This window comes from Blennius ocellaris (genome assembly GCF_963422515.1).
Source record: "Blennius ocellaris genome assembly, chromosome: 4".
Classification (NCBI taxonomy): domain Eukaryota; kingdom Metazoa; phylum Chordata; class Actinopteri; order Blenniiformes; family Blenniidae; genus Blennius; species Blennius ocellaris.
In genome coordinates, this window is record NC_137653.1 from 1,760,959 (window position 1) to 1,777,570 (window position 16,612).

A 16,612-nucleotide genomic window follows, 5' to 3' on the forward strand; every position below is an offset into this window, starting at 1 on the left:
CCCCGTCCCTCGTCCCCATCCCTTGTCCCCCGTCCCTCGCCCCCCGTCCCCATCCCTTGTCCCTTGCCCCACATCCCTCGTCCTCGTCCCCGTCCCTCATCCCTCGTCCCTCTCTGGTTAGAGACGTCTTCACAGCGTCTTAATTATTCAGTGGGTTGCGTCTCCAGCACCACTGCAGAGCCTCCATGTGCTTCATGTTGTCATAGAAGCATTTTTTTATTCAATCGCTGGTAATTCTCACATTATTCCTCCTAAATAGCCGGACTTCTTTTCTTTTTAAACTCCAGTTTCCTTTCACGATCCAAAAACATGCGTTTCAGGGTTAATAGGTGACGAAATGATCTTAGATCTGAAGGTGTTCACGGTGTTTTCTGCCTCCAGCTGCGACCCAGAGTCTTGAAGGAGGATGAACGAATGAATGAACGAATGAATGAAGCTTCGTAGGGTCGCCTCACGTCTGTAGAACGAGGACGTGGCTCCATCTAGTGGTGGAGGTCGGTAACGGTCACGAGGGACCAAAGTCCTCATGCAACCTTCACTTCCAGAGGGAAGATGGCAAAAGGACAAACGCCTCAGTTATGTAACTTGACGTACTGTCACTTTTATGAAAACGGAGGTACTGCTCTTTTTTTCTCCAACTAAAAGGTTCTGAGACGTCAAAAGATCACAAAGTGGAGATGGTCTTTAAAGGACGTTTCTTGTTTTCTGCTCTCAAGGGTGAAAACCTTCAATCTTTCTCTTTTAAATGAGTTTATTCCTGCTCTGGTTTGTGTTAAAGGTGGATTCAGACTCTGGGACATTACAACTGTGGACAGAAGTCATGCTGAACATGTATAGATTTGTTTTAGTTTGTTCACCGGAGCAAATGGCTCGTTTACGTGTTGAAAACCACAAGAGGCATCTTGATTTAGAGAAGTAGACAAAAACAAACTAACGTGCAGGCGAACAACTGAATAACGGATCGTATCGGCCCGACTGGTGACATTTTGAGGCGACGCTTAAGACTTTTCTTTTTGAGTTTTGCGACATTTGGAGCAACTTTGTCTAAAATCGTGAAGCGGGTCATCGTACAATCCAAAGACAGGAAGTCTTGTCCGGTTCTGTGTGTGTGTTTGGTGTCTTGTTTATATTTTCTCACCTGTGGTCTTTATTTTTTTTAAAGCTTTTCTTATTCTAACATTTTATTGCATTATACTTTGACGATGAGGTGCTTATGCAGCAAAGATAATTCTGCATCACAAGCTGACAGATATTCTCTCTCTCTCTCCTCTCTCTCTCTCTCTCCAGAGGCCCTGATCAGTGACACTTTGTACCCTGACGTCCCGGTGACAGAGCTCCACCCCCGGCAGGCTGGCCACGCCCCCCCTCCCTCCCTGCCTCCATGTATCCTGAATCGACCACCGACTCCCCCGCCCGCCTCTCCCTCGACAGACCGGCTCCCCCGGCATGATCTACAAGTGAGACGCGCAAACTCCCGGTTCCATACACCCCGTCGCTGCACAGCCGAGACTCGAGCAGAGTTTGATAACGAGGCGTTTGACGTGTTTCTGGGTTCCACTGAAGCCCGTCAGACGTCTTGAACATGTTTAGAAGCAGTAGTTCCACTTTCTCTAGTGCCAAATGAGACAAAATGATCCTGCAGTGCCACACCTCGCCAGCAGGGGCGGCGACAGAACTCCAGCAGACACACACACACACACACACCTGAAAGAAACTCTTGATAAAGGAAATAGGCAGAAGATGTGGGTCGCTGTATGTGGCCTCATGGTTTGGGACACGTCTTCTCATTTTATTTTATTTATTTATTTATTTTTTGTTTGTTTATTTTATAATTTTATAAAAAAAAAATTTACATTTTTAATACATTTTTTATGTTTATTTTTATTTTATGTTTTTTTATTCTTTTTTTTATTACATTTTTATTTTATTTTTTATCTTTATTTTATTTTTTTATTTTTATTTATTAAATTTTTATGTATTTTTTTAATTCTTATTTTATTGATTTATTTTTATTTTATTTTATTTTGTTTTATTTTATTTACATTTTTTATGTTTATTTTTATTTTATGTTTTTTTATTCTTTTTTTTATTACATTTTTATTTTATTTTTTATCTTTATTTTATTTTTTTCTTTTTATTTATTTTATTTTTATGTATTTTTTTTTTATTCTTATTTTATTGATTTATTTTTATTTTATTTTATTTTCATCCATCCATCCATCCATCCATTGGCTACCGCTTTATCCGGGGCCGGGTCGCGGAGGCAGTAGTCTGAGCAGAGTTGCCCAGACTTCCCTCGCCCCAGACACTTCCTCCAGCTCCTCCGGTGGCACCCCAAGGCGTTCCCAGGCCAGCCGAGAGACATAGTCCCTCCAGCGTGTCCTGGGTCTGCCCCGAGGCCTCCTACCGGAGGGACATGCCCGAAACACCTCCCTCGGGAGGCGTCCGGGGGGCATCCGAAATAGATGCCCGAGCCACCTCAGCTGGCTCCTCTCGATGTGGAGGAGCAGCGGCTCTACTCCGAGCTCCTCCCTGGTGACTGAGCTCCTCACCCTATCTCTAAGGGTACGCCCAGCCACCCTACGGAGGAAGCTCATTTCAGCCGCTTGTATCCGGGATCTTGTTCTTTCGGTCATGACCCATAGTTCATGACCATAGGTGAGGGCAGGAACGAAGATCGACCGGTAAATCAAGAGCTTCGCTTTTTGGCTCAGCTCCTTCTTCACCACGACGGACCGATACAACGTCCGCATGACTGCAGACGCTGCACCGATCCGCCTGTCGATCTCACGCTCCATCTTTCCCCCACTCGTGAACAAGACCCCAAGATACTTGAACTCCTCCACCTGGGACAAGGGCACTCCACCGACCTGGAGGGGGCAAGCCACCTTTTTCCGGTCGAGAACCATGGCCTCGGATTTAGAGGTGCTGATCCTCATCCCAGCTGCTTCACACTCGGCTGCGAACCGTGTCAGTGCACGCTGAAGGTCCAGGCTTGATGGGGCCAACAGAACCACATCATCCGCAAATAGCAGAGATGAGATTCTGTGGTCCCCAAACCGGACCCCCTCTGGCCCCCGGCTGTGCCTAGAAATTCTGTCCATATATATGATGAACAGAACCGGTGACAAAGGACACCCCTGCCGGAGGCCAACGTGCACAGGGAACAGGTCCGACTTACTGCCGGCAATGCGAACCAGACTCCTGCTCCGGGAATACAAGGACCGTTTTTGTTTTATTTTATTTTACAAACCAAGATATCCTCCAGATTTCAACGTTTTCAGTTCCCGTCGTTTTGATTTTGAAGACGTTTGAGCTTCACAAGGTTGAAAGGATTTAAACGAAGATGTGAGTTTGTCCATTCTGATCACAGTTATTATGCATTTTAGGGCAAGAAGGACTCAAATAGCTAAAAAAATAAATCAACCGTTCAGTATATTCAGACACAAAACTGCATTTCAGGAACTGTTGGAGCTCAAGAACCAATCAGAAGTCGTCACTTCTTCAGTGATGAATAATTCCAACATGAGACTTTAATTTGTAATCTCAATCCAAGGGTCCTCGATGAGGCGACCACTTCAGTGTTTGTCAATCAGGACAGATGGTGGGAGTCTGATGTTTTATTAAAAACACAATATTATTGTGTAAAAAAATGGATGATGTCATGTCTGAAATTACATTTTATCCCATTATACTTCCAAGAAATTCTAATTTGTGGGTAGATTTTTTTTTTTAAGTCTTAAGTTTTAAGGCGCTATGATTTTGGCGGTCCCCAGAGGAAGTGGTCGGCTCATATGTGAACGGCTCCATCGCAGTGATTTCACAGTTTAAACTCCCTCCTTCTTTTCCTCTTTCTTTTCCTCTTCCAGTTTTTTCCTTTTTCTTTTGTTGTTTTTCTTTCCGTCTTTGATCCTAACATTACCCGTCCTCCGTCCCCCCGTTGTGTCTCTGCTCCCCTCCTGTCTTTCTTTCTGTCCCGCCTGTTAACTGAAGCTTTTCTCTCTCTCTCCTCCTTTCTCTCGCCCTCTTCCCCCCCCCCCCCCAGCGCTCGCTATGGGAGCCCCAAGCGACAGCTGCAGTTCTACAGGTACCCGACTGTACGACACTCATTGTGTGTGTGTGTGGTGTGTGTGTGTGTGTGTGTGTGTGTGTGTGTGTGTGTGTGTGTGTGTGTGTGTGTGTGTGTGTGTGTGTGTGTGTGTGTGTGTGTGTGGTGTGTGTGTGTGTGTGTGTGTGTGTGTGTGTGTGTGTGTGTCTTTCTCTCTCTCCATCCTCACTTTGGCATAAAGACTCTCTGTTCTGTCATCTGAGACCTTTCATCCATCCTCAAAGTGTCGATGACACCATCATCTCCTGTTCAGCTGGCGCTGCTCTGGGGGTGGAGGGGTGGATGTGATGGGGGGTGGATGTGGGGGGGCTCACAAAAACCCACCGGATCAACAATAACTGTCCGACGTTTGAAGCGCTCCGTCTTCGCTCGTGTGTCTTTTCTGAGCGTCAGCGTCACCGGAGACGCTCTCGTCTGATTAAGACGCTTGTTTTCCTTCACAAAATCGCCTTTTAGACATTTTTGGTTTTTTCCGCCGGCGCAGCGAAGCGGATAATCATTTCCTTTTGTCATCATTTCACCCTCAAAGTGCACCTTTCAGACCTCCGGGGAGTCGGAGCTGATGGGAAGTGTCCTGGAAGACGTTGTTATGATGGGAGGTGGAGGACGGGGGGAGGGGGGGGGGGGGAGGGGGGGGGGGGCTGCTTGTAGACGCTCAGAGGTTCAGATCATGATTTATGGTCGTATATCAGGCCTTGTTCTGCTGATCCAGACATAACAGTTCTGATAATCTGAGGTTAATCTTGAGTGGTAATGAGCTTTATTTCTAACAATTCTGTTCTTTTTCAAAGTGCAAAGCGTCCCGGGAGTCTGGTCTTTCCTGGTCTCCTGGTCTCCTGGTCTCCCCTGTGTAGGGGGAACCGTTAAACCCCTGGTCAGGGTACGTCTGTCCGTCGCGCTAACAAACGGTCCGCGGCTCATAGCGGAACTTTCACTATTGTCACGTGTCGTCATGCAGAACGACGCTGGTTCACGACTGCTTGAAGAACCTTGAAACAAACTTAGTCATTGTTTGATCTCAGGACCAGTCATTGGACTGGATGTCGTCCACGTTCTGATAAAGATGACGTCGGTGCCACATTTTGAAAACTGTTCATGTTCCGTCAGTGCTGTGTCATTCACACCAGAATTGAGATAAGACAAGATTCCGGGTCGGGGGCACCTGCCGAGTACCACCTGAGATTTTCATGTGATCGGCGAGCTCGCGGCCTAGCGTGCCCGTTAGCATGCTAACAAACATTATCCGATTCAGCTGAAATTTAGTAGGTGGCCTAATGGGGGCGCTGCGGTCACAGATCACTAGCTAATTAGCTGGTTTTGATGCTGTGTTTTCAAAATAAAAGTCATTAAAAAAAAAAAAAACCTCTCGAGGATCGTGGCCACCCTGACGGGCTTGCGCGAGGTCCCGGCCAACGCTGCTGGCAGCTTTAATTTTATTTAAAATATATATGAGAAAAAAATGGCCCTATTAACTGATTAATTCTGAAAAATAAACCTTCATTTTAAAAAAAATATGAATTTCTTCTTCTTCTTCTTCTTTCTTTTTTCTTTCTTCCTTCTTCTTCTTGTTCTTCTCCAGTTACTTTCTGACATTACAACGTAGGATAATCCACTTTAATAGAAGAATTAGGAACAGCAGTGACTTTTATTGAAAAATTGATGTGAACATCGTTGTGGTAAATTTGACACTTCTGGTGTCGTCAATCTACCGTTTTTGTCTCAATATCAAGATTATTTAGATTTGGTTAACGTTTTTTATTTTTTTTAAAACATGAAATAAATGACCATTAAAATGTTGACAAAATACAAACATTTTCTTCTTGTATAAATACAAAGCAGCCACACTGGTTCATATCTCTTTACTGGAGCTTTTTAGTCGTCTTTACCATGTGGCATCTTTTGATTTGTAGCCGTGTGTGTGTGTCCGTATGTGTGTGTGTGTGTGTGTGCGTGCTCACACAACACTCAGCCGCTCATTATCTCGCAGCTCTTAGTTTTTCTTTCCTGTGGAACAACAATCGGAGGCTTTTAGCACAAAAGCTTTGGTGAATAATTCAGGCCTGATATTATTTGCTGTGGTCGGCAGAAACGAGACGGGCACTAAACGACACAAATGGATTTCCTCCATGAGCTCCGGCGGGGCGGAGAAGGAGGAGGAGGAGGAGGAGGAGGAGGAGGAGGAGGAGGAGGAGGAGAGGTGTTGCTGGTAGTGATAGAGTGTGGTTGAAGTGGTGAGGAGGGGAGGGATGCTCTCTCTCTCTCGCTCTCTCTCTCTCTCTGACTCACTAATTGGTTTAGACGTTTCCTAGTAAGACCCTCCCAGACTGGGTGGACCCGCTCCAGCCCGGCCCGGCCCGGCCCGGCCCGGTCTGCACTGCGTCTTTATAAAAGCAGTTGCGGCGACCCGCGACCTCGCTCATGAGCCGACCTCCGAGAAACCGGGTGAGTTACTGAGGGACGGTTTTCGCTGTCTGGGACGGCGTCCGGGCTGTTTGTGTGTGTGTGTGTGTGTGTGTGAGTGTGTGTGGCGTCAGGACGGAGTGTGTGTTGGTGTGTGTGCGCATGCTGCCTCGCCTATAGTCTCCTCCCGTCTTCATCTCTTCTCTACGTATGTCAGGGAAGATTTCTGATGAATCCCCGCCTGTTTGATTCTCTAATCAGAGTTTATAAGAAAAACTCCAGATTCTCAGTTTGTGTGCTTTTTTATTTAAAAAAAAAATACAAAATTCCATCTCGTGCATTTTGCTTTTGCGTGAAATTCCAGCTTCTTCTGGGCAGCAAGTCGTTCGTTCTCCGTGGCTGTGTGGCCGGCGTCGTGCAGACGTCAGGAGAAGCGGTGTGGAAGCGTCGAACGTGTCGATAGTCTTTTTTAAAAGGTCGATAAAAGTGTGGAGCTTTGAGTGAAATTCCACCTGCAGTGCGACCGAACTTTCCCTCTGTGATCACAAACACAACTTCCTGTTGGAGATATAAAAAACACACCATTTCTTATTGATAATAATTATTGTTTAAGTACGATTAAGTCAGAATTCTGTCCAATAATTGACGTATTGAAGTGTTTTTTTTAGGAGGAAAGTGATTCTTTGAGTTTTAGAGGATTTTTAACGAATGTGCAGGATTTATTTTTATTTTAATGTTGCAAGAATCAGATTATAGTTTTCTTTGGAGAAAGGAAGTTGAGATGCGTCTCAGTGTGTGTGTGTGTGTGTGTGTTAACTTATTTACACTATTATATATATGCAGGTATTAACTTAGTGGATTTTTTATTTATTTTTAAATACTGGTGTGTTTTCGGGGGAGTTGCTCTCTCTCTCTCTCTCTCTCTCTCTCTCTCTCTCGGTGGAGTGACAGTGCTGCCCCCTGTTGATCGATCTCAGCATGACGCTCACGTTCTCCACGGTGGAGGAATCGATTCACTGGAGTCTGTGTTTAAAGTGGAAGAGGAGACGCTTCTTAAATATGAATAAGTAATAACGCAGTACTTTGTTGGAGAAGTTTTTTTGTGCAGAGCCACTGAAATGAAGTCCCAGTCTCTCATTGGAGAACCTGAGCAGAAAGTGCCGACTCGGCACTTTCTGGGAGTTTCGTTCATTCTAATGGACGTGGGTGTTGGTTGTGTGTGTGTGTGTGTGTGTGTGTGGAGGCTCTGGTGGAATCAGACGATCAGAGCAGGAATCGTCGCCCTCCTGTTGCCTGGTGCATGTGTGAATGCGACCCCCCCCCCCCTCGACCCCCCCCCTCTCCCTCCCGGTGCTGCAGATAGCATGAGCTCTCTGGTCCTGCTCCTTAATCACCAGCAAGTCGCCTGAATGCTCCCTATCAGTGTTACCTTGCCTTTGTGTACCTGTCGGGGGGGGGTGGGGGGGGCAGTGGTGCTGGGCTCTGATTACAGGATGCATGGCCGTGTGCTGCCCCGAGGGTTTTTTTTTTTTTTTTTTTCCCCCGGGTCAGGTGCTATTTAAGGAGGCGACCGCGTCCCGTCGCCTCCATACTCCTTACGCTGCTCCTCGCTGCACGGGTCGCCTCGGAGGAGATGTTTGCGGGGGGCTATGCCGGGGGGCCCCGGGGGGTCCCCGGCAGGCGCAAGTCCAGTTACTGTGTCCCCGAAAACCTGCAGATCCCCAAACCGTCAGCGCCAGGCAGCGGCGTCCGGAAGAGCAGCAGCAGCGGCAGCGGCAAGATGCTGTCCATGACGTACAGCGAGAGCATCCGCAGCGGCATCAACCGCTACCACTCCGACCAGGGCCTGAACCAGCCCCCCGCCCGGCCCCCCGACCAGGCCGAGCTGCAGCGGCTCCGCGAGCAGAGGGTGGCGGCTCAGGTGAAGAACATGGAGGACTTCCTGAAGATGAACGGCCTGGCGCTGGAGGAGTGTGTGTCCTACCAGACAGGCATGAAGTACAGGTAAGGGAGAGGCCGGGGGAGGGGGGGGGGCGGAGAGGTCGCCGAGGTCACCGAGGTCACCGAGGTCGCCGAGGCCTCAGCCTCCAGGGTCCACACCTCCTCCTCTGACGTCGGTTCAGCCGGAGCTCGGAGGCGTCGGCGGTCAGGATCAGTCCTTCTGTTCAGTTTGGGTTTTTTTTTTTAATGCAAGAGCCGGTTTGAAGTCGTCTGGTTTTCACTGTTTGGTCGGTTTTCATCACGTCGGTGCGGATTTCTTCTCCTTGGGTTAAAATCTCCCTCCGATTTGAATTATTTCTCAAAGTGTGACGTGTTTTCATACTGTATCAGGAGGAAAACTCGTAATCTGAATGTACGATACGACACGGAAACATATTTTTGCCTTCAGTGTGAGTCGGGTGTTTTAATGTCCAGCACCTATCAGAGGTCAGACTGTGTTTTAATAAGATCGTTAACAAATATAATAAATCAGGATAGATACGAAAGACAGAAGTTGTTTGGACGTGTTGTTGATATTCTACCGACTGTAGTGACTCGGCCTCCGTCTGCAGCGTCTCGTCACGACGCTCTTTGAGGGGATCCTTTGTTTGTTATTGTCTGATTTACACATTTTCATCCTTCGTTTGATTTGAGTTGTACGTTTCACACGCCAGTGAACTTTGATCCAAAGTTTAATCTGCACACGTTAATATTTAATTCAACTCATTTGATCACTTTCTGGCCCAAACGCTGCAGCGTAACATTTGAAGATAAAGTAAATATATGAGAGATTTATTGCTTCTGCAGCCTTGAGGATCTAGAAGAGTGTCAAACACCGGCCGGAAATAAAGATATTAACTTAAAATCTTCAGTAAGAAACAGCTGTTCCTGATTGTTACACATCAGTAACATTATGGATCATCAGAACATCTGCACGGTGGATTATTGATCAGCGTGTTCACTTCACAATGAGATTCTCTGGGTTACAAACAACTCAGATCTTTAAATACACAAATAGAAATAGAATGACGCCATGACGCTGAGAACCAGGAAGGAGAGACGCCATGACGATGAGAACCAGGAAGGAGAGACGCCATAACGCTGAGAACCAGGGAGGAGAGACGCCATGACGATGAGAACCAGGGTGGAGAGACGCCATGACGCTGAGAACCAGGGTGGAGAGACACCATGACGCTGAGATCCAGGGTGGAGAGACACCATGACGCTGAGATCCAGGGTGGAGAGACGCCATGACGCTGAGAACCAGGGTGGAGAGACGCCATGACGATGAGAACCAGGGTGGAGAGACGCCATGACGATGAGAACCAGGGTGGAGAGACACCATGACACTGAGATCCAGGGTGGAGAGACGCCATGACGCTGAGAACCAGGGTGGAGAGACGCCATGACGATGAGAACCAGGGTGGAGAGACGCCATGACGATGAGAACCAGGGTGGAGAGACGCCATGACACTGAGAACCAAGAAGGAGAGACGCCATGACGATGAGAACCAGGGAGGAGAGACGCCATGACGATGAGAACCAGGAAGGAGAGACGCCATAACGCTGAGAACCAGGGAGGAGAGACGCCATGACGCTGAGAAACAGGGTGGAGAGACGCCATGGCGCTGAGAACCAGGATGGAGAGACGCCATAACGCTGAGAACCAGGGAGGAGAGACGCCATGACGATGAGAACCAGGGAGGAGAGACGCCATGACGATGAGAACCAGGAAGGAGAGACGCCATGACGCTGAGAAACAGGGTGGAGAGACGCCATGGCGCTGAGAACCAGGATGGAGAGACGCCATGACGCTGAGAACCAGGGTGGGGAGACGCCATGACGCTGAACCAGGAAGGAGAGAGACGCCATGATGCTGAGAACCAGGAAGGAGAGACACCATGATGCTGAGAACCAGGGTGGAGAGACGCCATGACGCTGAGAACCAGGGTGGAGAGACGCCATGACGCTGAGAACCAGGGTGGAGAGACACCATGACGCTGAGAACCAGGTAGGAGAGACGCCATGACGATGAGAACCAGGGTGGAGAGACGCCATGGCGCTGAGAACCAGGATGGAGAGACGCCATGACACTGAGAACCAAGAAGGAGAGACGCCATGACGCTGAGAACCAGGGTGGGGAGACGCCATGACGCTGAACCAGGAAGGAGAGAGACGCCATGATGCTGAGAACCAGGAAGGAGAGACGCCATGATGCTGAGAACCAGGGTGGAGAGACGCCATGACGCTGAGAACCAGGATTGAGAGACGCCATGACGATGAGAACCAGGGTGGAGAGACGCCATGACACTGAGAACCAGGAAGGAGAGGCGCCATGACACTGAGAACCAGGAAGGAGAGGCGCCATGACACTGAGAACCAGGGTGGAGAGACGCCATGACGCTGAGAACCAGGAAGGAGAGACGCCATGACGCTGAGAACCAGGGTGGAGAGACACCATGACGCTGAGAACCAGGGTGGAGAGACGCCATGATGCTGAGAACCAGGGAGGAGAGACGCTATGAGACGCCATGACGCTGAGAACCAAGGGTGGAGAGACACCATGACACAGAACCAGGGTGGAGAGACGCTATGAGACGCCATGACGCTGAGAACCAGGGTGGAGAGACGCCATGACGCTGAGGGTGGACCAGCGAAATTTGCTTTGAAAACTGTTTAAAGTACATAAAAAATTCCTCTTTACAGAATCTACTTGCTGCTTTCTCAGTTTTTAGTTATTAAAAGTATCAAGGTGTATTAGTTCGCTGTGGACTTTCAAAAGCACAAATTAAATCTTTGAGAGGAGATGAACTGGAGAAGAATTTGGGTTTGAGGCGTCGCCACTGTGGATTTCTGCAGCTTTTACAAAGCAACATATAAATAAATGGCTGGTTTTTTGAAATTCTATTGGTGTTTGGATCTTATCTGTCGGCTCACGATCTTTCAAAATGATGTTGAAATACACATCAGGTCCTGTTGTCTCTGTATATAAACGTACAGCCAAAGTATATTAGTGGTGTTTTGTTTATTTGAAGTGTAAATCTGTTTGTTTTTTTTCAAATATTGTCCTTATTAGTGTACCTGGGTTACACAAACATCTCTGAGTACCTGGATTCTGATCACAAGTCATTGTGCGTCTTGTTGTTTCCCAGTGTGTGAATCTCACCCTGGACCTGAAGTGTGATTAACGCCGTGTCTCTTTGCGGTGTCACGTTTCGGTGTCGGCGGCGTCGGTTACAACCCGGATCAGCGGCTCGTCCGCCGTAGAGAAATCCTGCCGCCTGCGTTTCTGTAACTAGGATTGTAATTTGGGTCGGGGAGGAACCGGCTCATCATTATTTCAGCTCTGGACTCGGGTGTCGCCTCTCGACCGACGTCTCCACCGCCGTCCTGGTGCTTCTATGAAAACGTCTGTCCCATTGGGACGCGTTGCCGTTCAAGACGAAGGACAGACGTTGACCTTGAGGGTGAACTTTAGCGCTCGGCGGGTCCATCTGGACGCCCCCGGCGTCTTTGCAGTCCCACTGGGGGGCCCGGCGGGGGGTCCCTGGTGCCCGACATACATAAATAAGTAAGTATATACACACAAAAAATTAAATTAAATTAAATTAAATAAGCTGCAAGCAGCATTGGACGGGACCTCGCGAATGACTACCCCGTCGGGGTGGGCACGATCCTCTAGACCGGTTAATTATCATTTTTTAAGTTTAAAAATATATATATTTATTTTATGACTTTTATTAGGAAAAAACGGCGTCAAAACCAGCTAATTAGCTAGTGATTCGTGACCGCAGCGCCGCCATTAGGCCACCTACCAAATGCCAGCTCAATCAGACAATGTTGCTAGCATGCTACGGGCATGCTAGGCCGCAAGCTAGCGGATCCACCTGAAAATGCCTGTTGGGTACTCCCCCAGGTGCCACCGATCCAGAATCTGGTCTTACTTTAATTCTGGTGTGAATGACACAGCACTCATGGAACAATAAGGTTTTTCAAAAACATCCACCGACATAATTTGAGGGCCTCAGGCCAGGCCTCCTGCGGAGGTCGGTGTGATACATGAGAGTGACCTGGTGAAGTGCCGGGCCTCCTAGGCCGTCTTAGCCACTCTCTTAAGACTCGACGCTAATGGACGAGCTAGTGAGTCTTTATTTGTCTGCAGCGGCTCGTCCGTGTTCCCAAACACACGTTCTCCGTCTTGCTTCGTCGTCCCCCGGTGATGAAAATGAGCTGAAGTCGTGGTCAAGCACGCACTGGAAAATCAGGCTTTGAGTCCTGTGTTGTTGTTGTTGTTAGTTGAGTCTTTAACCACTAGGGGGCAGGAAAGCATCAAAACTCCCATCGGCAGAGATGAAACGTGTGTTTGGTGGCAGTGAACTGACTGTTGGGTTTGGATGTGATGAGAGGAAATATTAGTTTATTCGCCCCTGAACTGTAAATGAGGTGGGAATTCCATCTTTATGGTCCGAGAGTGGGAAGACCGGGTGTTAAACAGACGACGTTCACATCGGAGAGGCTGAGAAACGACACAATTATTCAGAACATTATTTTTTCTGACATTTCAGGGTTTTTTTTATCATTAAAATTGCCGTCCTCTGTAGTAATTGTTCGTAAAAATGTAAACACTTCCATCACATGTCGCCACAACAAAGACAAAGTTCAGATTTAAAGGTTGTGACGACAGTATCTACCCGCTCCAGAGGAAATATGTGCTTTAGAGCCTCTATATTTACTCAACGTGGTCGTTTTGTATCCGAGTAGTTGCACATTGTTTCACACTAAGTAGTAATTTTTTTAGACGAGTTCTGCAGCACTTTGAAGCCGACGTGTCTGAAACACATTTATTACAGTAGAGACGACAAAGCTATTATATAGTTTCACCGGTAGATTACATGTATTTATGTATTTTAACCCCCTTGCAGTGCTTCAGACAGGAGGATTCGTCTTATTGTAGGTGATGGATGACCCCCCGTCCCTCTACCCCCACCCTCCCCCGTCTCTCAGTATTCCCAGGACAAAGCGGCTAATTAAAGAGAGTAAATGGGTGATTCATCTCCTCCCGGTCTGCTTGAGGTTGTTGGCAGTGACGCCAGGTCACCACTGGGTGGCGCTCAAGCTGCACGCCGCCGCGTTTCCTCCTGCGCTTGATGCAGTGGACTCGTGCAGTGGACTCCCTGCAGTGGACCGGCTGCAGTGGAGTCCCTGCAGAGGACTCGTGCAGTGGACTCCCTGCAGTGGACCGGCTGCAGTGGAGTCCCTGCAGTGGACTCGTGCAGTGGACTCCCTGCAGTGGACTGGCTGCAGTGGAGTCCCTGCAGTGGACTCGTGCAGTGGACTCCCTGCAGTGGACTGGCTGCAGTGGACTCGTGCAGTGGACTCCCTGCAGTGGAGTCCCTGCAGTGGAGTCCCTGCAGTGGACTCGTGCAGTGGACTCCCTGCTGGGCGAGGATCTGGTTCCTGAACAAGACGTGACCACACTGGTTCTAAAATAGCAGGACGGAGGAACGTTGGACGTCTCAAGTCCTCCTGCTGCCTCCAAACATGGAGTCCTTGTAGACCCAGGTCTCTCTCTCTCTCTCTCTCGCTCTCTCGCTCTCTCTTTCTCTCTTTCTCTCTTTCTCTCTCTCTGTCTCTTTCTCTTTCTCTCTCTTTCTCTTTCTCTTTCTCTCTCTCTCTCTCTCTCGCTCTCTCTTTCTCTCTTTCTCTCTTTCTCTCTCTCTGTCTCTTTCTCTCTCTTTCTCTTTCTCTTTCTCTTTCTCTCTCTCTCTCTCTCTCTTTCTCTCTCTCTCTCTCTCCTCTCTCTCTCTCTCTCTCTCTCTCTCTCTCTCTCTCTCTCTCTCTCTCCCTCCTCTGTGATTCCCCCCCCCCCCCCCCCCCCTGTGATTCCCTCTCTGGACTGATGAATTTCGTCCCAGCAGTCCTGCATCATGTGTCATCCTGGGCGACGGTGACGTTTCCACTGCAGGCGATCCCCGACTGCTGGGCTAATTTTAGCTGCAGACTGGGATCCACAGCTGGATGCAGCTGGATGCAGGAGGGAAGCTGCAGCTGAACCTGTCCTGCTGTATCTCCTCTCCTCTCCTCTCTCCTCTCCTCTCCTCTCCTCTCCTCTCCTCTCCCCTCCTCTCCTCTCCTCTCCTCTCCCCTCATCTCCTCTCCTCCTCTCCTCTCCTCTCCTCTCCCCTCATCTCCTCTCCTCCTCTCCTCGCCTCTCCTTGCCTCTCCTCTCCTCGCCTCTCCTCTCCCCTCATCTCCTCTCCCCTCCTTTCACCTCCCCTCCCTCCCCTCCTCTCCTCTCCTCTCCTCTCCTCTCCTCTCCTCTCCTTTCCTCTCCTCTCCTCTCCTCTCCTCTCCTCTCCTCTCCTCTCCTCTCCTCTCCTCTCCCCTCATCTCATCTCATCTCATCTCCTCCCCTCCTCTCCTCTCCCCTCATCTCCTCTCCTTTCCTCTCCTCTCCTCTTCTTTCCTTTCTTTCCTCTCCTTCCTTTTCCTCTCCTTCTTTCCCTTCCCTTCCTTTCCTCTCCCCTCCTCTCCTCTCCTCTCCTCTTCTTTCCTTTCCTCTCCTTCCTTTTCCTCTCCTCTTCTTTCCTTTCCTCTCCTCTTCTTTCTTTTCCTTTCCTTTTCCTCTCTCCTCTCATCTCCTCCCCCCCTCTCCTCTCCCCTCCCCTCCTCTCCTCTCCTCTTCTTTCCTTTCCTTTCCTCTCCTTCCTTTTCCTCTCCTCTTCTTTCCTTTCCTTTCCTCTTCTTTCTTTCCTTTCCTTTTCCTCTCTCCTCTCCTCTCCTCCCCCCCTCTCCTCTCCTCTCCTCTCCTCTCCTCTCCCCCCTCCTCCCCCCCTCTCCTCTCCTCTCCTCTCCTCTCCTCTCCTCTCCTCTCCTCTCCTCTCCTCTCCTCTCCCCTCCCCTCCTCTCCTCTCCTCTCCTCTCCTCTCCTCTCCTCTCCTCTCCTCTCCTTTCCTCCCCTCCTCTCCTCTTCTTTCCTTTCCTCTCTCCTCCCCTCTCCTCTCCTTTCCTTTCCTCTCTCCTCCCCTCCTCTCCTCTCCTTTCCTTTCCTCTCCCCTCCTCTCCTTTCCTCCCCTCTCCTTTCCTCCCCCCTCCTCCCCCCCTCTCCTCTCCTCTCCTCTCCCCCCTCCTCCCCCCCTCTCCTCTCCTCTCCTCTCCTCCCCCCCCCCCCCCCCCCGAGAGCTACAGAAGTGGCGTCTCCGGCCCACGAGGTGACGTCTCGGTATTTGCGGCGATGTAGATTTGGTTTCCGGCGCCGACCTCTGCAGCTCCTCGTCTGACAGCCGGTCACAATCCTCCTCTCCTCTCCTCTCCTCTCCTCTCCTCTCCTCTCCTCTCCTCTCCTCTCCTCTCCTCTCCTCTCCGGAGCGTGGGCTCAGGAGGCGGGGATCCAGGGATTACACAATTTGTTTTGGTTGTTGATGTTGTTGCTTAACACTCGTGTACTCCAGCTCTTTTTTTCTTTCTTTTTTTCTCTTACACATTTGAATCCACTGCGTCTTTTTCAAATCCCTGTTTGGATGCATCACGTGATGGATTTACAATCCCGCACCTTCCCAATATATATACACGTCTTTTGTGTTTGGTGGTTTTCCGTCACATCATTATTTTAATCGTCGTTAATTCAGATGGCGGTTCGTCATTACGCGGCTCGATGCACCGTGAAGCAGGAGCCACGTAGAAATGGATAATTCAACATTTACATTAATCAAACTAGTGGCAGTAAAGTAAATTACATGTTTATAACGTCTCTGATCTGGAACGTGTGAAGATATTGTACAGTTTAAAAGGAGATAAAGGGTTATAATAATAATTACTAATGCTATAATTTCAGCCTAACTCTGGTATTTGTGTATATTTTTAATACACGGGTTTTAAGAAATAATAAAAAAGTCTCATCGTGTAAAAATAAGTCAAGGATATCTTGTGTTATTTATTATAACACAGTCAAACATTAGTTAAACCTAATTTAGCCATTAAAATTTATTTTTCTTGGCAAAAAAAAACAAATAATCAACCTGGATGTTGAACAATTAAACAGGAAAATACAGATTATGACATTTTAAAATGATTTGGTTGTCATGACGACATCATTCCAACAGTCACCGTCTCCCTTGTCTCCCC

The 16,612-nt window shown here is 48.6% G+C and overlaps 1 protein-coding gene across 4 annotated transcripts in view; it reads left to right on the forward strand.

Moving 5' to 3' along the window:
* Nucleotides 1-4,048: 4,048 nt before the first annotated feature.
* kcnab2a (potassium voltage-gated channel subfamily A regulatory beta subunit 2a) overlaps nt 4,049-16,612 on the forward strand; it is a gene marked incomplete at its 5' end in the record, with an annotated part of 60,930 nt that continues 48,366 nt past the window's right edge. For 2 of the 4 annotated variants that reach the window (XM_080494741.1, XM_080494737.1), the window contains one exon: nt 8,274-8,512. In XM_080494741.1, coding sequence (XP_080350867.1) covers nt 8,289-8,512 — 224 coding nt within the window. Of the gene's footprint in view, nt 4,088-8,273; nt 8,513-16,612 lie in introns of those variants that run through there. The other 2 variants (XM_080494740.1, XM_080494738.1) reach the window with 2 other exon arrangements.